At 37.8% G+C, this 21,211-nt stretch overlaps 1 protein-coding gene across 4 annotated transcripts in view; it reads left to right on the top strand.

The window, feature by feature from the left end:
• The window catches only part of PIK3C2A (phosphatidylinositol-4-phosphate 3-kinase catalytic subunit type 2 alpha), a 104,475-nt gene that overhangs the window by 75,486 nt on the left and 7,778 nt on the right, over nt 1–21,211 (top strand). For all 4 annotated transcript variants that reach the window (XM_047690447.1, XM_047690444.1, XM_047690445.1 and 1 more), the window contains exons 20-27: nt 3,259–3,363; nt 4,596–4,688; nt 6,818–6,947; nt 12,098–12,234; nt 14,771–14,940; nt 16,476–16,632; nt 17,243–17,352; nt 20,096–20,303. In XM_047690447.1, the coding sequence (XP_047546403.1) occupies nt 3,259–3,363; nt 4,596–4,688; nt 6,818–6,947; nt 12,098–12,234; nt 14,771–14,940; nt 16,476–16,632; nt 17,243–17,352; nt 20,096–20,303 (1,110 nt within the window). The remainder of the gene's footprint in view (nt 1–3,258; nt 3,364–4,595; nt 4,689–6,817; nt 6,948–12,097; nt 12,235–14,770; nt 14,941–16,475; nt 16,633–17,242; nt 17,353–20,095; nt 20,304–21,211) is intronic.

Raw genomic sequence — 21,211 nt, 5'->3', positions numbered from 1 at the left:
AAAAAATGAAACAAGATGGGATCGGGAGGGAGACAAACCATAAGAGACTCTTAATCTCACAGAACAAACTGAGGGTTGCTGGGGGGTGGAAGGGTAGGGATGGGGTGGTTGGGTTATGGACACTGGGGAGGGTATGTGCTATGGCGAGTGCTGTGAAATGTGTAAAGCCTGATGATTCACAGACCTGTACCCCTGGGGCAAATAATACATTATATGTTAATAAAAATAATTTTAAAAAATAATAGTCATCTTAGTGGGTATGAAGTAGTACCTCCTTGTGGTTTTGATTTGCATTTTCCTAATGATCAGTGATTTTGAGCACATTTTGTGTGTTTGTTGACCATTTGTATATCTTTTTCGGAGAGTTTCTGTTTTCAGTTGTTTTTTTTTAAATGGTTTGCCTTTTTGTTGTTGAATTGTTCTTTATGTATTTGGGATATTAGACCCTTGTCAGAGACACTGTAAATATTTTCTCTCAGGCGCCTGGGTGGCTAAGTTGGTTAAGCGATTGCCTTTGGCTCAGGTCATGATTGTGGAGTACCGGGATCAAGTCCTGCATTGGGCTCCCAGCTCCACGGGGAGTCTGCTTCTACCTCTGACCTTCTCCCCTCTCATACTCTCTCTTGCTGTCTCTCAAATAAATAAAAATCTTTAAAAAAAAAAATATATTTTCTCCCATTCTTTGAATTATCTTTTTATTTCCTTGGTAGTGTCCCTTAATGCACAAAAGTTACTAATTTTATGAAGTTTATTTTTCCTTTTGTTGCTTGTGCAATTGATAACTAAGAATTTGTGGTCAAATCCAAGGTCACAAAAATTATACAGTTCTAGGAGTTTTATTGTTTGCTCTTATATAGTCTTCGATCCATTTTGAGTATTTTTTAATATGCTTGGAAGTAAGGATTCAACTTTATTCTTTTACATGCAATTATTCAGTTCTAGCACCATTTTTATTCCAGTTTTTTGTACAATTTTCTCCCTTCATAATGATATGATAGCCAGATTTTGTCTTAACTGGAGGGTCTGTAAATACTGGCCTATTCAACCCACTTAAAAGCAAGGTAAATGCTGCTTTTTTTTTTTTAAAGGATTTTATTTATTTATTTGACAGACAGAGATCACAAGTAGGCAGAGAGGCAGGCAGAGAGAGAGGAGGAAGCAGGCTCCCCGCTGAGCAGAGAGCCCGATGTGGGGCTCGATCCCAGGACCCTGGGATCATGACCTGAGCCGAAGGCAGAGGCTTTAACCCACTGAGCCACCCAGGCGCCCCTAAATGCTGCTTTTTGAAGTGGTCCCACCATGGAACCTCTGGTCATCCAACCACATCACTTTATCTTCACTATGTGCAGCCACTTTATTTAATCTCATTCCAGACTTTAACTTTTCCATAGCTTCCATTATTTTCCCCATGTTTTTCACATAGAATGTCTGCCACCACCTTTGGAACCCTGAGACTTCTTGTCAGTACTGTCTCTCCTAGAGGCTGCTCACCACTCCCCCTCAGCACCCCGCCTTTTCCAGATCTGCTTTTTCCCTTGGGGAGCATCTTCAAAACTTCTCAGCACCATTTGTTGAAGAGACTATTCTTTCCCATAAATGATCTTGGCACCTTTGATAAAAGTCAGTTGACCATAGACTTATGGGTCTGGATTCTAGTTCATTGATCTATAAGATTAGCCTTATGCCATACTGTTTTCATTATTGTAGCTTTGTGGTAATTTTTGAAATCAAGAAGTATGAGTTTTCTAACTTTTCTTTTTCAAGGGTTTTGTTGTTGTTGTTTTGGTCTATTCAGAAGTCCTTGCAATTTTGTCTGAATTTTAGGACCATCTTGTACATTGCTACAAAAAGGAAGTTGGAATTTTGATAAGAATTGTGTTAAGTCTGTGGGGCGCCTGGGTGGCTCAGTGAGTTAAGTGTCTGCCTTCATATCAGGTCATGATCCCGGGGTCCTGGAATTGAGCTCTGCATTGGGCTCCCCGCTTAGCAGGGATCCTGCTTCTTCCTCTCCATCTCTGCTCCGTGTGCTTATGCTCTCTCTCCCTAACCTCTCTCTCTCGCTCTCTTGTCAAATAAATAAAATCTTAAAGAAAGGAATTGTGATGAGTTTGTAGATTAATTTGGAAAATACTGCAATCTTAATAATATTAAGTCTTCCAGTTCATGAACACAGGATGTCTTTTCATTCATCTGGATCTTTAATTTCTTTCAGCAATTATGTGGGGGGGGGTTTGGTGGGGTTTTATTTTGTTTTGCAGCTTGCTCTTTTTTACTTCATCTTAGAGAATTTTATGTGAAGACCTATAGTCACACCTCATGTTTCTTAATGGGTACATAGTATTACAAGGTATTGTAGAGTAAATTGTGAACTGTTACTTTGTAGATCGTTTACACATTTTTCTTTTTCCATTCCTACAGTGAATATAGTGTATAAGTATTTGCCCCTTTGCTACTATTTCCTTATATGATATTCCTATAGGTGAAATAGCTGAGTCAGGAACTTTGTATATTTTTAGTTAAATCTTTTTCTCCACCAATAGATTATGAAAGTATCTTTTTCTGCCCTGTTGCTGTGACTGGGGTGTTAACCTTAAATTTTTATACTGTCAGGAAAAATTGCATCTCATTTCTGCTTAATTTCTATTTATTTGATTGTTAGAGACTTTTTTTTTTTTAAAGATTTTTTTAATTTATTTGTCAGAGAGAGAGTGAGAGAGAGCGAGCACAGGCAGACAGAATGGCAGGCAGAGGCAGAGGGAGAAGCAGGCTCCCCGCCGAGCAAGGAGCCCGATGTGGGACTCGATCCCAGGACGCTGGGATCATGACCTGAGCCGAAGGCAGCTGCTTAACCAACTGAGCCACCCAGGTGTCCCAAGATTGTTAGAGACTTTTAATTAATACGTTAAATAAACCATATGTACCCCCACCATGTTTATAAGCCTTTGCCCATTCTAATTCTAAAATTAACACTTTAGGAACAGCTTTTTTTTTTTTTTTTGTCTTAAAAATAGGTCTTCCTGGGGTGTCTGGGTGGCTTAAGCGTCTGCCTTTGGCTTGGGTCATGATCCCAGGGTTCTGAGATCAAGCCCTGCATCAGGCTCCCTATTCAGTGGGAAGCCTGCTTCTCCCTCTCCCACTCCCCCTGCTTGTGTTCCCTCTCTTGCTGTGTTTCTCTCTGTCAAATAAATAAATAAAATCTTTTTAAAAAGTAGGTCTTCATTTTCAGTATGTACTTACAGTGTCATTCTCTTTTCCTAGGTTGTCCTTCAAAGGAGTATGGAACGAGTACAGTCCTTTTTTCTGAGAAATAAATGCCGTCTTCCTCTCAATCCAAGTCTTGTTGCAAAAGAATTAAATATTAAGGTGACATATAAAATACTAATAAGTTAATATTATACTTCATAATAATCTGTAGGGAAAATGTGTAGGAAGAAAGCAGATGGGCTGATATACTTAAGGCAGATAAGGATAATATCTGCATATAGGTTGGTTATTAGTATTTATGGATATCTGTTTGTGTAAGATCCATATTTACCTCAGTATATTTTACTTAACCACCATTCCTGAAAGAAAAAACAATATAAAATTATTTGCTGTCTCAAAATAAATTATTTTTTACTATGATATAATAGCTGCCTTGTAGGCATATGTTATGATTCCAGTCACCGATAGCATTTCCTTTCCTCCCCTGTGAATGGTCAGAAAGACTCTCCTCAAGTTTATAACATTTTTTAGAGCCATCAAAAAGTAGTTGAATCATCAGCATTGAGTAATTATATTTCAGAGTGGGCCAGTAGTTATGCAAATAGTAGATTTTCCCTTAATGAATTCAGCAAAAGCAATCAATTAATTCATCCATTAGAGTCTCTGGTTTGGAAAGGCCAGGGTACAAGTATCCATAAAGGCGTCTCAGGTTTTATTTCTTTTTAAGTTGATACATGGCTTCTCTTTACTGAAATTTAACAGTGGGTGCCTGAGTTGTATGTTATTGGTGGGGGCCATGGAGTCACATTTTCTCCTTGTGTTTTGTTTGTTGTTTCCTTTAATTGGTCTTTCTTAAATTAGTTTTTTTAACCAGTTTCATTTTAAAATAAGATTTGATCTTTGCTGATGAAATTTTTAAATTTAGTGTCATTATTTGATTATGTGGCTAATTATTAATTAGATTATTATTATCATTAGATTATTATTAATTATTAATTAATTAATTCTCCTACCATAAATAGGAGAAGTAGAGATCTCATCCCAGATCATACTGCTTTAGAGAGAGATAAGAATATACAAAATTCTGAGCTCTGTTGAGGAATTAAGATACTTTTAAAGCTCAAACTTTTAATAATTTTGTCTCAAGTTTTAAGGTTTTTCTTCTCATCTAGAGAGTAGTAGATGATATTTTACTTATGCTGTGTTTAAGTTTCAAAATATTTTTAAATACCTCTTATCTGCTGGATGATCTAAAAAGCAGTTCACATGTGTTATTTCATTGGCCATACTTCAGAGGAACAGGTGAAGAGAGAGATGCTTAGGACAAAAAATCTTAAACCCATTTTTATTCCAGTGTTATCCTTCTAATGCATAGCATGTTGTATTTGTAGTCATGTTCCTTCTTCAGTTCCAATGCTGTGCCCCTAAAAGTGACAATGCTGAATGCTGATCCAATGGGGGAAGAAATTAATGTCATGTTTAAGGTGAGCAAAATCAGGTTACTTTGTTTTTTTTCTTTTTTTAAAGATTTTATTTGAGACAGAGCACAAGCCGAAGGGAGGGGCAGAGGCAAAGGGAGAGGCAGACTCCCCACTGAGTAGGGAGCCCAGTGCAGGTCCATCCTAGGACCCTGGGATCATGACCTGAGCTAAAGGCAGACACTTAACCGACTGAGCCACCCAAGCACCCGAAGGTTACGCTGTTTTTAAGTGGTAATTTAAAAATTACTTTCTCAGGGTGTCTGGGTGGCTCAGTGGGTTAAGCCTCTGCCTTTGGCTCAGGTTATGATCTCCAGGTCCTGGGATTGAGCGCCTCATCGGGCTCCCTGCTCTGCGGGGAGCCTGCTTCCCCCTCCTCTGCCTGCCTCTCTGCCTACTTGTGATCTTTGTCAAATAAATAAATAAAATCTTTATAAAATAAAAAATAATAAAGATTACTTTCTCAAGTTCCTTTTCCAAATTGCAAATGTAATTTTATTTAATATTTAATTAAATTGAATAATTATGGGGCGCCTGGGTGGCTCAGTGGTTTAAAGCCTCTGCCTTCAGCTCAGAGCATGATCTCAGGATCCTGGGATCGAGCCCCGCATCGGGTTCTCTACTCGGCGGCGAGCCTGCTTCCTCCTCCCTCTCTGCCTGCCTCTCTGCCTACTTGTGATCTCTGTCCAATGAATAAATAAAATCTTTAAAAAAAAATTGAATAATTATGTGAAAAGTTATTGCTGATATAAACTGTTCTAAAACAGATTTGGGAACAAATGCAGCCCTGAGCTACAGCTGCTACCTATGGCCATAGCTTTAGCAGATAATGCCTTTCACACAGATATGATTTGAATGGTACCCCCTGAGTTGTGCAGCATGACACTGCAAAACCATGAGCAATGGCATTGGGTTTTGGAAACCTAAAACTTACCTGTGGGAAGCAGCAGGAGTGGAATACTACAAGAGTAATCTATTACCAAAGTCCTGTGTGTTGTGGTCATAATTTGTATATTTTTAAGGAAGAATGGAGAGTTGTAGTTAATTCAGTGAGTTCAGTTAGTGCAAGCTTATATAGATAATGTATATATATGATGGTTCAAGAGAAGCTATCTTTATGAATATAAGTGTATATATTTATATGTATGTATATTCTATATATATGTGTGTGTATATATATAGAGAGCAAGTTCTCATAACTCAAATCTGGTTTTGGACTAATTTTACTAATATATTTGCCTTTTCCTAAAATAGTACCATCTGAGTACAGAAATTTTATATATTAAGTTTTAATATTTGTTAGGGCTAATCTCCTCTAATTTCTTTTCATAATTTTCTTAATCGGTCTCAAAAAATATATTCATTGTTATATGTTTTAAAGTTATTTTATCCAACTTAAAAAAGAAAATGATAAATTGATGTGGTTCCAGTTAGATTTCATTCATTTTGGGAGGGTTAACTCTTTCCATTTTTTAAAGTAAACTTCTGGGGGCACCTGGGTGGCTCAGTGGTTTAGGCCTCTGCCTTTGGCTTAGGTCATGATCCCGGGGTCCTGGGATCAAGTCCCGCATCGGGCTCTCTGCTCAGCAGGGAGCCTGTTTCCCTTCCTCTCTCTCTGCCTGCCTCTCTGCCTGCTTGTGATCTCTCTCTGTCAAATAAATAAATAAAAATCTTTAAAAAAAAATAAATAAACTTCTGGTTTGAGATAATTATAGATTCAGTCTATTGTAAGAAATTATACAGAGATCCTAAGTATCCTTTATCCAGTTTCCTTCTGTGTAACATCTTGCAAAACTATCCTACAATATCACAATGAGGCTGTTGGCAATGATACAGTCAAGGTAAGGAATATTTTGGTCATGGCAAAGATCCTCCATTTTGCCCCTTTAAAAAATTGAGTATAATTCACATAACACAAAATCTAACCTTTTAAAAAGTGTAGAGTTCAAGAAACTGAGACGTGAAGAGGTTAAGTAATTTCCTCTGGAATACTAAAGAAAAATAAAAGGCAGTTCTGTTTCATCTCATTCTTCATTCTTTCCACCATTTCCCCCTCCCCCTGTCTTTTACAGAATGTAATGTAGTAAGTCTTTTTTGGAAAGATACACGTTTCATTTTATTTCCTTAATTTCAAGGTTGGTGAAGATCTTCGGCAAGATATGTTAGCTTTACAGATGATAAAGATTATGGACAAGATCTGGCTTAAAGAAGGATTAGATCTGAGGATGGTAATTTTCAAATGTCTCTCAACTGGCAGAGATCGAGGTAAGTCTGTCAGCTTTGTCTTGGTGTCTTATTATTTCTTCTCTGTGAACTTAGCTCAGAGTACACCTGTCCTGTGGGAGTCCTGATGCTGGTACACTATAATCTCAGTTGTTTCTTACTTTAATTTAGTGTTACTTTACTGATTTATTTGTTTATAATTAAATAACTCATTGAGTAGCCCTAATAAATGCTTTGCAGTAACCAGAGGTTCCCATTGATTGACTAAATGAGGACTTCATAGTCTTTAGCTTTTAACTTAAAATTAAGGTGTCTTAAGTTAAACCAATTTTGATTTAATTTCTGCAAAATAAAATAATGGTTTCAAAATTTTTTTCTACTTTAGCACAGGCTTCATCTTACTATTTTATTGCATAAGTTTTCTTTCTTACCACATATGTTTAGTGTGAATAATAAAAGCATTACACCCAGAAATATTGTGATAATTAAAAGGTAATGAATGTGAAACACCCAGCACGTGACATGTATTAGGTTCTCAGTAATTTTAGCCATTGTCATTACTCTTATCAACAAATGTTTGTGATCTGCCAGCCACAAAATGCTAATAACATGTAGCATTTATATTTAGAGGGAAGCAGTTTAAAGACCTACAAAGTAATTTGAAGATGCTTTAATTAGCTAAAAGCTCTAAAAGAATTTTTTTAAGATTTTATTTATTTATTTATTTATTAGAGAGAGAGAGAGAGAGAGAGAGAGTGCACGCACAGGCAGAGGGAGAAGCAGCCTCCTCGCTGAGCAAGGAGCCCAATGCAGGACTCTGTCCCAGGACCCTAGGATCTCATGACCTGAGCCAAAGGCAGAAGCTTAACTGTCTGAGTCACCCAGGAATCCCGAAAATCTCTAAGAGGATTAACAGAGGCAGTGCTCTGGGGTTTTAAAGGAGGGAAAGATCATTTATAGTTGGTGGAAATGAGAAATGCTTCTCAGATTCTAATCATAGACACTAGAAAGTCACCTGAACAATTATCTAGTCATCCTTATGATATTTGCCATTAACGTTATGCTTAAATGCCTATACTGAAGGAAGTTTACTGCATTTCAATGTAGTCTGTCCTATCCTGGATAACTCTGATGGCTGTAGAGTTTTTTCTTACAGTCTAATGAATGGGAACTGACTCCTAATGTCTTCTACCCATCAGTTCCAGTTCTCTTTATAGACAGTCATTATATATATATAATAAGTCTTTGTGATGATGAATATTGTGGCCTCAGATCCTGAGTTCCACATTCTTCAGCCATTTGTCATATGACTTTAGATTACCTTATTATCTGATTATTCCCATTGTAAAGGCTCAGGTGATCCAGTCTCTGAGAATGGCACCGGACTTTTGTAGAATGCAAAATAGGCAAAATATTGCACATGCAGAACTTATTCACAAATAAAACCATCATACTAGCTAGCTCCTGCTTAATCATGTCTTGGCCATTTCGTACTTGTACATTTTGTATCTTAGACCCAAGTAAAGGACCTTACCTATTAACTTTCTTGTTATTATTGGATCCATTACTTTTCAGCCTCTTGGATTCTTTTTAAAATCCGAGTTTTGTTATCTGTCGAACCTCTTAATTTCTGTCATGAACTGATTTGAAGAATATATATTCTGTAGCTTCTGCTAAGGCATTGAAAAAAGTGTTTACTAAGAGAGGACCAAGGACCAACCAATGTGTTGTATCGCTAGAGACATGAGATTTCCTGTCAGGTGATTGCTAAATCTTTAGGTACTGTCGGGTACCTGTGTGGCTCATTGGTTAAGCATCTGCCTTTAGCTCAGGTCATGATCCCAGACCCCTGGGATTGAGTCCCACATCAAACTCCCTGCTCAGTGGGGAGCCTGCTTCTCCATCTTCCTGATGCTTCCCCTTCTTGTGCTTAGTCTCTCTCTCTGTCAAATAAATAAAATCTTTTTAAAAATATCTTTAGGTACTGTATTTTACTTGGGTACTTGTCTACTTCATTGTGTTATCAACTGTTCCACATTTCTCCATTTTATCCATTAGGACAGTATGAGAGCCTTATCACTTTCCTTTCTCAGTTTAGAATGTACAAGCTTTATTTATTTATTTGACAGAGAGAGACATGGTGAGAGAGGGAACACAGAAGAGGGAGTGGGAGAGGGCTCCACAGAGAGCCTGATGCAGGCCTCAATCCCAGGACCCTGGGATCATGACCTGAGCCAAAGGCAGACGCTTAACGACTGAGCCACCCAGGCATCCCTACAAACTTTATCTTGTCAAAAAGAAAATTAGGTCAATTTAAGAATTCTTGCTGGTTGGGGGTACCTGGATGGCTCAGTCGGTTGGGCCTTTGACTCTTGGTTTCAGGTCAGGTCATGATCTCAAGTTGTGGGATGGAGCCCCACATCAGGCTCTGCACTCGGCAGGAAGTCTGCTTGAACATTCTCTCTCTGCCCCTCTCCCCACTCACTTGCATGCAGTCTCTTGCTCTTGCCTTCTAAAATAAATAAAACATTAAGAATTCTTGCTGGTTAAAAATATTGTTGTTTTTCATAAGTTGTAAATGGAAGTTATTTTACTAAGATTCCTCAATGAGAGCCTACCATTTCATTAAGTTGTCTTTCTGTCACCACACTTACTTCATGTAGTTGCACTTTCTCTTTCTTCTTATGGAATTCCATGTAACTTTAGAGGCAATCAGATTCCTCTTGTTTTTTATGTTGTTTCTAACTGATTATTGAGGACTTTGTGTCTTACCCTGGTTGGTCTAAGCTTTTCATTTGTGTTATCTCACAAGTACCTTTATTTTCCAAATGAAATCACATCCATATCCTCTGTGAACTTTTTACTAGTATTTCAGTGTTTCTAATAATCCCTCACTTTTTCAGACTCAACAGTTGTCTTTAAATATTCATGACACATTTAGTGGTGTATCTTCTCCCCACCCTGGATGCTTGATTTTAAGTTATCTTAGGGTAGGGACCGTATCTTACATAGCGAGTAGTACATTGTATATTTTATGAACTTTGGTCCACTGTTTTAGCACGTAGTGATTTATATGTATGTATATATGATTATGAAATTAGAAATTTATATGTATATTAAAATTTGATTAAATATAGTCATAGAATCAAGGTGCAGGTGCTCATTGAAAAAGTATCTCAGTGTGAACTATTAACTAGATGATACACTTCTTTTGGGATGGTCTGAAGACCTTGGCCAACTTGGATTTTTCCAGTCCTTTGTCTGAAGCAGGTCTCAGTGTCCATATCTTTTGATACCAGTGCATCTCCTTGATTTTGAAAATACATAAAACTGTTTTGTTTTTTTTTAAGATTTTACTTATTTATTTTTTTGACAGAGAGATAGAGAGCACAAGTAGGCAGAGAGGCAGGTAGTGGGAAAGGGAGAAGCAGGCTCTCCGCTGAGCAGGAAGCCCGATTCAGGGTTTGATCCCAGGACCCCGAGATCATGACCTGAGCCGAAGGCAGCTGCTTAACCGACTGAGCCACCCAGGCGCCCCAATAAAACTTAATTTTTTAATTATAAGAATAACACATGCATATAGTAAATGTAGCAGGTAATAGAATTTATTTATTTGAAAGAGAGCACCAGTGCCGTGGGGAAGAGGTAGGGGGCCAAGGGGCAGAGGGAGAGGGAGAAGCAGGCTCCGTGCTGAGTTCAATTTTAGGACCCCAAGATCATGACCTGAGCCAAAAGCAGACTCTTAACTGACTAAGCCATCCAGGTGCCCCAATCTTTCTTTTAAGTGCAAAATGACAGTTCTCTATCTGGATTTTTTTTTTAAAGATTTTATTTATTTGACAGAAATCACAAGTAGGCATAGAGACAGGCAGAGATTGGGGGAAGTGGGCTCCCTACCGAGCAGAGAGCCCAATAGCCGGGCTCGATCCTAGGACCCTGAGATTATTACCTGAGCCAAAGGCAGAGGCTTAACCCACTGAGCCACCCAGGCGCCCCTTTATCTGGATTTTGTATTTAAGGCATTTTTTTATAAAGATTTTATTTGTTTATTTGACAGAGATCACAAGTAGGCAGAGAGGCAGGCAAAGAGAGGAGGAAAGAGGCTCCCTGCTGAGCAGAGAGCCCCATGCGGGGCTTGATCCCCAGGACCCTGGCATCATGACCCGAACCAAAGGCAGAGGCTTAACCCACTGAGCCACCCAGGTGCCCCTAAAGCATATTTTTTAGTATAAGCACATAAAGATCTACATCATTGTGTTCCCTTACGTGGATGTGCCATAATTTGATACTTGTTTTAAAAGTGAGAAAATAAAAAATGATTTGCCCAGCCAAGCATTTACATTTCATTTAGGAAGACAGAACACGTACTTAAGAGTTACATATGTCTGGGGCGCCTGGGTGGCTCAGTGGATTAAAGCCTCTGCCTTCTGCTCAGGGTCGTGGGATTGGGCCCCGCATCATCGGGCTCTCTGCTAAGCAGGGAGCCTGCTTCCTCGTCTCTCTCTGCCTGCTGCTCCGCCTACTTGTGATCTCTGTCTGTCAAATAAATACAATCTTTAAAAAAAAATGTTTAGAAAAAAAGACTTACACATGTCATAAGGACATTTTTTTTTAAGATTTCATTTATTTATTTGACAGACAGAGATTACAAGTAGAGAGAGGGAGGGGGAAGCAGGCTCACTGCTGAGCAGAGAGCCCGATGTGGGGCTCGATCCCAGGACCCTGAGATCATGACCTGAGCCAAAGGCAGAGGCTTTAACCCACTGAGCCACCCAGGCGCCCCTCATAAATACAATCTTAATCTGTTCTTCCCTTTGAAAGGGCTTAGTATACTCTGAAACACTCCATCATTGCCCAAATACGTGATCAGAGTAAGTTTATTAACTAAGTAACTTTATTAACTAGGTCAATATCATCTAGTTAGTAATTAAAATTATTATTCTTGGTAGAGGGTATAGCACACGGTTGTACAGATTATGGAGCATCAAATTCACATTCAACTGTTATATTTTAGGTACTTATGAAAATAAGAAATTATTTTGATTGCTCAGATTTTTTTTGCATGGACTGCCAGACTTGATTTTTAAAAAACAATTCCTAACTGATATCTTATGTCAAAGATTGAAAGCTATAAATTTTTTAAAGGCTTTTGGGGAGGTATTTTTGCATAGCTTAATGTTTTGTTGTTAAAGGTATGGTGGAGCTAGTTCCTGCTTCAGATACCCTCAGGAAAATCCAAGTGGAATATGGTGTGACTGGATCCTTTAAAGATAAACCGCTTGCAGAGTGGTTGAGGAAATACAATCCTTCTGAAGAGGAATATGAAAAGGTGATTGGCAAGTCTCCTTATTCCAGATAACTTTATCACAACTGTATTACATAGGTTATAAGTGCTTTTCATTTTCCAGCTCTGGTGACTAGCCATGTAGTCTAAGTTGTGAAAGCAGTGTCTTTCTCTAAGTTTAAAAAAAAAAAGTTATATACACATATGTTTCTATATAAACAGTGCATCTAATGGTAAGAATCTGAGTGAAACCAATGCTAAATTACCCCCAAAACTTTCCAAGCATGCATTTAGAGGCCAGCAAAACAGGTATTTTTATGACCCAGAATGTTCACATTTCACAAAGATCTTGGGACAAGTTATGAAAAATGAGTAAGAGTGACTCCATGTGTGTAAGTGTGGAGTTGAGAGGAAAATTATGGGCCAGACTTTCTGAGCTTGAACTTAGGTTCCAAGTCATCAGGTATTGAGCCTTAGGCAAATTATTAACCTCTTCTGTGCTTCAGTAACCTGGGATATGAAATAGTATATGTTACAGTATTATAGTACTTTTTTGGGGTAATATAGTACATATTATGGCTGTAAAAAATAATAACACTACAAGGCTATTGTGAGAATTAGATGAGTTTATAAAGAAAGCCCTACACAGAGTAAATCCTGTAGTTGATAGCTGTTAATATTAGAGGTGCCAATTTTTTGTTTTAGCACATTTTTGAATTCTATAACAAGAAAGGAACTCTCAGAGCAACTGAGTTGCTCATTCGGTAGTGTATGACTTATTTTTTTCATAAACAGAGTGCGTGTGATCACATCAGTGGCAGAAGGGGCAGAGGGAGAAGGAGAGAGAGAATCTTTAAGCAGACTCCCCGCTTCATGGAGCTGAATGCAGGGCTCAGTCCCACCACCCATGAGATCATGACCTAAGCTAAAACCAAGAGTTGGACACTTAACCGGCTGAACCGGACAGGTGCCCCATGACCTTAGCGTTGTGAGTTCAAGCCCCGTGTCGGTGAGGACTGGAGGAAGTAGAGTTTACTTAAGAAAAAAAAAATGGGGGGAAAAGGGAAAGGGAAATCTCTTAGGACATAAGGCCTCTGATCCTAAACTGCCTAAGAAAGACTCAAGAACACTTTCTTTTTTATTTATTTGACAGTCACAAGTAGGCAGAGAGAGAGAGAGAGAGAGAGAGAGGAGGAAGCAGGCTCCCTGCTGAGCAGAGAGCCTGATGTGGGACTCGATCCCAGGACCCTGAGATCATGACCTGAGTCAAAGGCAGAGGCTTATTAACCCACTGAGCCACCCAGGCACCCTCAAGAACACTTTCAATGGCAATGTAAGGAGATCTCAGTTTTAATGTCATTTGCCTGCATCCTTTATGTCATCAGGTCATTAACATATCACATTTACAGATAAATACAAATTCTATTTGTTGACCTAAGAAGGTAGAGGAATTTAGCTCTTTGTTTAAGATCACTTCCTTTTCTTGTGGTGTGGGGAAAGCAGTGCAACAGAAGCTGATACTTCATAGTAATGTTGGCTCTTTTGTGGTTCTGGGGAAGTGGTTTGACACAAAATAATTGTCAAGTAGCATACACTGAGTGCCTTTTATGCATTTGACTCTTAATATACTTTACATAGAGGAGTCAAACTGCTTGGGGTGAACCTTGTGTCTGCCACTTAAAAATTATGTGATCTTGGGCAAAGAACTTCTGTGTTTCAGTTTCCCTCATGACAATCATAATCATACCTATGTCATATCGTGTGCATGTGTGTAGGTTTGTAGGTGTGTAGGAAGAGTAGTGTAGTGACTGGTTTGTGATAAGTGCTGTGTAAACCTTGGCTCTTTACCATCATCAGTTACGATTTCTGGGGAGTTATGAAATAACCACATGGACATGTAGAGCCATAGGACTGCGCTATTCGGAAATTTAGTTCCCTGAGGATAAACTAAATGCACATGCTTTAGATAAAAGTACTCATTATATACATCTTGCTGCATCCTTCTGCATGATACTATGTTAGTGATTTAATCCCCAGGGCAGGTAAGACTGAAGTGAGCGCTCTCCAGCTTCGAAAAACTTACAGATGACATAAAGGAGTCAACAAAACATATTAATTATACTATTGTATGTTTAAAGATACAAGCTGACTTTCTTCATACATGCCCTCCCTATAAGCCAAAAAAGGGAAAAATATTCTTTTATTCAGATTAATCTTTGTCACAGTGTTACCACTTGTACTAAACAGTGGAGCCTGTGAGGAGCAGAGTTGCACAAAGATGATTCTTAAAAGATGTTTATTAAAGGCAGCATGTACCCCAAGTAGGGACTGGCAGTTTCTCTGCCTATTAAAGGACAATAGATGGAGAGATAGGGCAGTAACCACCTTTAGAAGGGTGTTTTTGTTTTTTTGAAATATGACAAGGCTGACTTTTGTTATCATAACCTAGTTTATAAGGTGTTGAAAAAGTGAATCACGATAGTGTTTTCAAAGGGTGATGAATTACTTTAATCTTTATAACCTGCCTCCTTTTTAAAAATAATTTTTTTCTAAAATAAATAATTCTATATCTTTATTATAGGCTTCAGAAAATTTTATCTATTCTTGTGCTGGATGCTGTGTAGCCACCTATGTCCTAGGCATCTGTGATCGACACAATGATAATATAATGCTTCGAAGCACAGGACACATGTTTCACATTGACTTTGGAAAGTTTTTGGGCCATGCACAGATGTTTGGTAGCTTCAAAAGGTACTCACATTGTTACTGTTGCTGAAGAAAAGAGGGGCGCTTTTTTTTTTTTTTAAATCAAGTACCCTGAGGGGCGCCTGGCTGGCTCAATCAGTAGGGCTTGCAACTCTTGGTCTCAGGGTTGTGAGTTCAAGCCCTACTTCAGGTGGAGCCTACCTTTAAAAAACAAAAACAAGAAAAATAAGTACTCCAGGTAATTCTGAAGCAGAATTTCCACATTGTAGGTCACTTTTCAAAAGGTATTAGTAAAATAATCTGTATCTGTCCACATGTGTATGTATATCTGGAAGAGTTTCAATAATTTTACTTGAAGGAAAAAGAATTCGACTTTTTTTTACCACATAGTGGTTAAGTTTTTGATGGTTTTAATGTCAGCTACTTTACAATCTAAGTATTCCTTTTCTGTCCACTTTCTTCTTCCCAAGAAAAGTGAAACTGTTGGTTTGCTTTCTTAGGTTAATTCAAGAGGCCGTTGACTTCAAGTTCTGTCATTTCAAGTAATGCTAAAATGACTTTAAGTTCTGTCATTTCAAGTAATCAAAATGTTTTCAGTTTGATAGGATCAGAATTTTACGTAAGATTGATATCTGTGTATATTTTGAGGAACCTTTTTTTTGACACATTTAGTGAAACATTGATTTTAATTAGTAAACACAACTTATTTTATTTTATAGATTTTATTTATTTATTTGACAGAGACCACAAACAGGGTAGAGCTGGGGAGCAGCAGGGAGAGAGCTTATTTTATTTTATTTTATTATTTTATTTTTTTTTTTGAGATTTTATTTCCTTATTTGACAGAGATCACAAGTAGGCAGAGAGGCAGGCGAGGGGTGGGGGGGAAGCAGGCTCCCCGCTGATCAGAGAGCCCGATGCGGGGCTCCATCCCAGGACCCTGAGGTCATGACCCGAGCCAAAGGCAGAGACTTAACCCACTGAGCCACCCAGGTGCCCCAATACAGCTTATTTTAAAGGAAAGGCACTTTTCCACAAATTAATGTCCCCAAACTTGCCTCTTTTCTTGTTGTCTTGTAGCTCTCATTGAGTATGACTAGGGATTAAAAAAAAGACCCTAACAAATGTCTTGACCATGTAGTAGATAAGAATGAGTCTGTCTCTCTCCCTGTGTGTGTGCATGTTTAGTAACATTTGTTGGAATGAATTAAGGTGTATTTAACTATTTAGTGGTACCTATTAGGAATGTTCCCATTTGTATGATGGCAATGAGTGCCGAATTTTTCTCTCTGTATGTAAGTACTGTTCTCTATTTGAGTGTGTGAGTTTATAAATATCATCTTGGAAAAAATTCATATATGTGTTCTATCTAAATAATGAGATTGATTATATGATGGTTTTTCTGAAAAATGCAAATTTATAAGTTTTAATGCAGATTCAAACCTGCCTGATTGTTAATTTCCCAGTTGGAAATTGCTCTGGCTCAGGTAGCTTAGTTCAATAACCATGTGGTAACAAAAGCACTATTTGATTATCTTCTGTAAATATTACTTTGTGTTGTGTACTTTCTTTTTAAATAGGGATCGGGCTCCTTTTGTGCTTACCTCTGATATGGCATATGTCATTAATGGGGGTGAAAAGCCTACCATTCGTTTCCAGTTGTTTGTGGACCTCTGCTGTCAAGCCTACAACTTAATAAGAAAGCAGACAAACCTCTTTCTTAACCTTCTTTCACTGGTAACTGTGTTCTTTTACAAGCCCTTAATTAATTTACATTAATGTTCTGTTTCAATAGCTAAAGAAGGATATTTTGGAATAAAATTTACTGTAGTTTCAAATGTCAGAAATAGTGTTACCAAATATTCAAAAATTGCCAGACATCATTTATATAAAATATAAAATGTAAGTCACATCTACCTTGGAGGTATGGAGTAAAAGTAACTGACTAAAAGGGATCCTGAGAGCCATCTGGGATGCTGGAACATATTTTGTGTCTTAATTTTGGTGTGTTCAGATTTCTGTACTTTTCTGGGTGTGTATTAAGTTAAACCTCTGCTATGATTGAGACAACCTGATTTAAAAAAAAAAAAAAGGACTAGACAAAAGGTCTGGATTTCACAGGTTTTATTCCATAAATTGGCTTTGTGACTTCCAACAATTGACTTATATGACCTCAGTTTTTCTCATTTTAACTGAATCACTTAGGTGCCTATAAGACTAATATAAATTCCTCAAAACTGTGATTACTTTGTTTGCTTTAGTTCTAATTACTTGACCAGCTTTTAAGGGATGGGTGGGGAATAGACTTTTAAAAAGTAACTCACAAACTCTTTTTCCCTTTCTGTAGATGATTCCTTCAGGGTTACCAGAACTTACAAGTATTCAAGACTTGAAATATGTTAGAGATGCACTTCAGCCACAAACTACAGATGCAGAAGCTACAATTTTCTTTACTAGGTAAGGCATATTTAAATATGTTGGAGAAGGCATAGAGCTTTGATTTGTTTTCCTTAGTTTAAACAAATGCTATATATCCGAATCTGATTTTTAGGAAATAATTGTGATTCACAGTATTAGTAAATAGTAGGTTTATCAAAAGTATATTTTATGTCAGAAGGTTTTTTACTGAATAAATGTAAAGGATTTGCAATAACACTAAAAGATTTATTTTTCAAAATGACTCAGGTTTTATTTAGTATATGACTTGAATTATAATCATCCTATTTATGACCTATTTCTGCAAAGCATATTTTCTATAGTGCCAAGTACAAGGATGTGTGTGGGGGGGGGTTTCCCCTAAAATAATACCTGTACTAATCTGTTTTTCAGGATTTTGCCATAACCATTTTCATGGATACCATAAATAATTAAAACTGCAAACTCTGGGACACTGCTATAGTAAATTGTTACTATATGATGTAGTACTTAAAATACATATATTAATTGCTGGCATTTGAACTTGTCATTTTTGCTTTAAAAGCAGATCTTCTGGGGCGCCTCAGTGGCTCAGTGGGTTAAAGCCTCTGCCTTCGGCCCAGGTCATGATCCCAGGGTCCTGGGATCGAGCCCCGCGTCGGGCTGTCTGCTCCGCAGGGAGCCTGCTTCATCTTCTCTCTCTCTCTCTGCCTGCCTCTCTGCCTACTTGTGATCTCTGTCTGTCAAATAAATAAATTAAAACCTTTAAAAAAAAAAAAAAAAGCAGATCTTCCTGGCAAGTATGTTCTAAAAGTCTGGTGACCAGGTTGGTCACTATCTAGTGATACCACATCATTATTATGCCACAGAAGGGAGGGACCCAAGAGCTCATGTTCTTTTCTCTTTTCTCTTGCCTTCTTCCTCTCAGTGGAAAAGAGAAAACTGGACTGGACTTCTCTAGTCTCAAGAGTCTGGGCTGAATTGAATTGAAGGAAGCTGACTTTTGTATAGCCTTCCAAACTAATCCTGATAATTTAGGTATTGATGGGTTTTGTTTTGTTTTTCAAAAGAGATTCACTGGCTTCTCTAGGCAAAACTATAAAGCAGGCAGGTATTGGTCTGCTTGAGCTGCCATAACAAAATAATCATAGATGACATGGCTTAAACAATAGACACTTATTTTCTCTTACTTCTAGAGGCTGGGAAGTCCTAGAATCAAGGTGCCAGCTTATTCCCTTCCTGGTGAACTACTGCCTTATTGTGTTTCCTCACAGGAAAGGAGGAGATAAAGAGCAAGAAAGCATCAACTTTCTTGTCTCTTCTCATAAGAACACTAATTCTTTTGGATCAGTTTTATCCTTAAGACTGCATCTAATATTGATTACTGACTCCATAAAGGCCGTGTGGGGTTGGGGCTCAACATAGGAATTTTGGAGGATACAAATATTCAGTCCATAGCAAAGCAAGAACCTTTGTGTGAAGTTCTAGACTTTTCTTTTTTGAATCTCTTTCCTCTTTCTGGATTTCTTTATCCTGCTTCTGAGACAGTATTTTTTTTTTTTTTTTGCATGCCTAAAATGTTTTATCCAAGCCTGCTTTCCAGATTTGTTACCATGAAACTCCCTATTTGTCAAAACTTCTTTTTCCAACTGAGGGAAATTACAATTATTTGAAGAAGTCTGATACCAGATTCTACTACTATTTGATAGAAAAGATTTTATTAAATTTGGATTACTTTTTTATTTCACAAGATTTTACTTATTTGACAGAGAGAGACACAGCGAGAGAGGGAACACAAGCAAGGGGAGTGGGAGAGGGAGTAGCAGGCTTCCCGCTGAGCAGGGAGCCCAACATGGGGCTCGATCTCAGGACCCTGGGATCATGACCTGAGCCGAAGGCAGATGCTTAACGACTGAGCCACCTAGGCACCCCTGGATTACTTTCAGTGCTTCCTTTTCTATACCTGTTTTCAACTTCCCTATTTATTAAAAGGGAATTAAATAATGATCATCTTTTTTGGCATTATACCAATCATCTTCTATCCCTAATAGTTTTTAAGTTAATGTTAGATCCCACAGAGCTCAAGAAATACAGCATCATTTCTTGGGAGACTGTGGGGTGGGATGGAATAGACACTTTCTTGTGCTAAAACATTTTGTTGGGATGGACTATCTTTTAATAGGTTTTTGGCCTAAAGAACAAGGGAAAATCCTGGCAAAGTGAGAATATGCTTAATATTTTAAAAGGAATGAAAATGGGGGCGCCCGACTGGCTCAGTCAGTAGAGCATGTGACTCTTGATCTCAGGATTGTTAAGTTCAAGCTCCGAGTTGGGTCTAAAGTTTACTTATGGGGTAGGGGAGGAACAGAGGGAGAGGTGGAGAGAGATAAGTTTAAGGAGGCTCCCTGCAGCCCGAGATAGGGCTGTCTTAAAACCCTGAGATCATGACCTGAACAGAAATCAAGAGTCGGTGCTTTACCATCTGAGCCACCCAGGCCTAGAGCTTAGAGCTTACTTTAAAAGGAGATTTACATATCTTGGTTGATAGGTAGATAGATTAAACAAAAAAGAATTTAATGGGCTCCTGGCTGGCTCAGTTGATGGAGTGTGAGATTCTTGATCTCAGGGTTGTAAATTTGAGCCCCACATTGGGTGTAGTTTAAAAATAAAATCTTAACTTTTTTTTAAAAGGTATGAAAATGTCTTTATCCTTTATTATGTTCAAAGAACTGAACATGTTTTCTCATGAATATTTACTATTAACATATTTTCTGATTTTTTGTAGGCTTATTGAATCAAGTTTGGGAAGCATTGCCACAAAGTTTAACTTCTTCATTCACAATCTTGCTCAGTTGCGTTTTTCTGGTCTTCCTTCCAATGATGAGCCCATCCTTTCATTTTCGCCCAAAACATACTCATTTAGACAAGATGGTCGAATCAAGGAAGTCTCTGTTTTCACTTATCATAAGAAATACAACCCAGATAAACATTATGTAAGTTCGGTTTTGGTATTTGTAGAGACTAATGCACGCATGCTTGTTTTTCTTTTCGTATGTCTTTCCTCCATGGATGGTCCAAAAATAAACAAATAATTGAGGAATCCCTAATTGGTTTTTGGTATTTATTTATTGGTAAATTTGCTCCCAAACTATGGGGGACAAACAGTATTATTCCTTCCAGAGACAAGGTGGTATTTTGCTTTTTCTCCTTTCTTCAATTTGTTCTTAATTTTAAGGTAAAGCTTGCTCACTAACAAAATCCACCTATGTAAAAACACATAAAATCTTCAGTTCTCATTCCACTTTCTAGGGATGAAGTATTATTAAACACACACACATATAAAATTCAAGTTTGAACAAAAGCAAGATCTTCAATATGCTTTCCACCACCCCATGAATAGCATTATCATCATTGTGCTCATAATTTTATTGGGAAATACTTTACAGCAGTCTATTTTTTTTCTTTTTTTTTTTTTTTAAGATTGTATTTATTTATTTGAAAGAGAGAATGAGAGAGAGCGCATGAGAAGGGGAGGGTCAGGGAGAAGCAAACACCCCACTGAGCAGGGAGCTGGATTCGGTACTAATCCTGGGACTCCCGGTTCATGACCTGAAGACAGTCGCTTAACCAACTGAGCCACCTAGGCACCCTGCAGTAGTCTTTAAATCCTTGACAAACTGATATTTTAGAAAGCAACTTTATTATTTTAATTTTCACCTATTTATTGTTAGTAAATTTTTGTAAGTTTAGTATTTTATCCTAACACCATTTCATTGAATATTCCATTCTTTCCCCCAATGATTTATGTTATGTTATAGATATTATAATGTTAGCATATTTTAAATGTACTGAATTTATTTCTGGTCTTCTGTAGAAATAGTTTTTTTCTACACCAGTATTT

The sequence above is a fragment of the Lutra lutra genome, chromosome 10 (assembly GCF_902655055.1).
Source record: "Lutra lutra chromosome 10, mLutLut1.2, whole genome shotgun sequence".
In the NCBI taxonomy this organism is placed as follows: Eukaryota; Metazoa; Chordata; class Mammalia; order Carnivora; family Mustelidae; genus Lutra; species Lutra lutra.
Note: the sequence above shows the minus strand (reverse complement) of the source record. Positions and strands in the feature narration are given on the sequence as shown.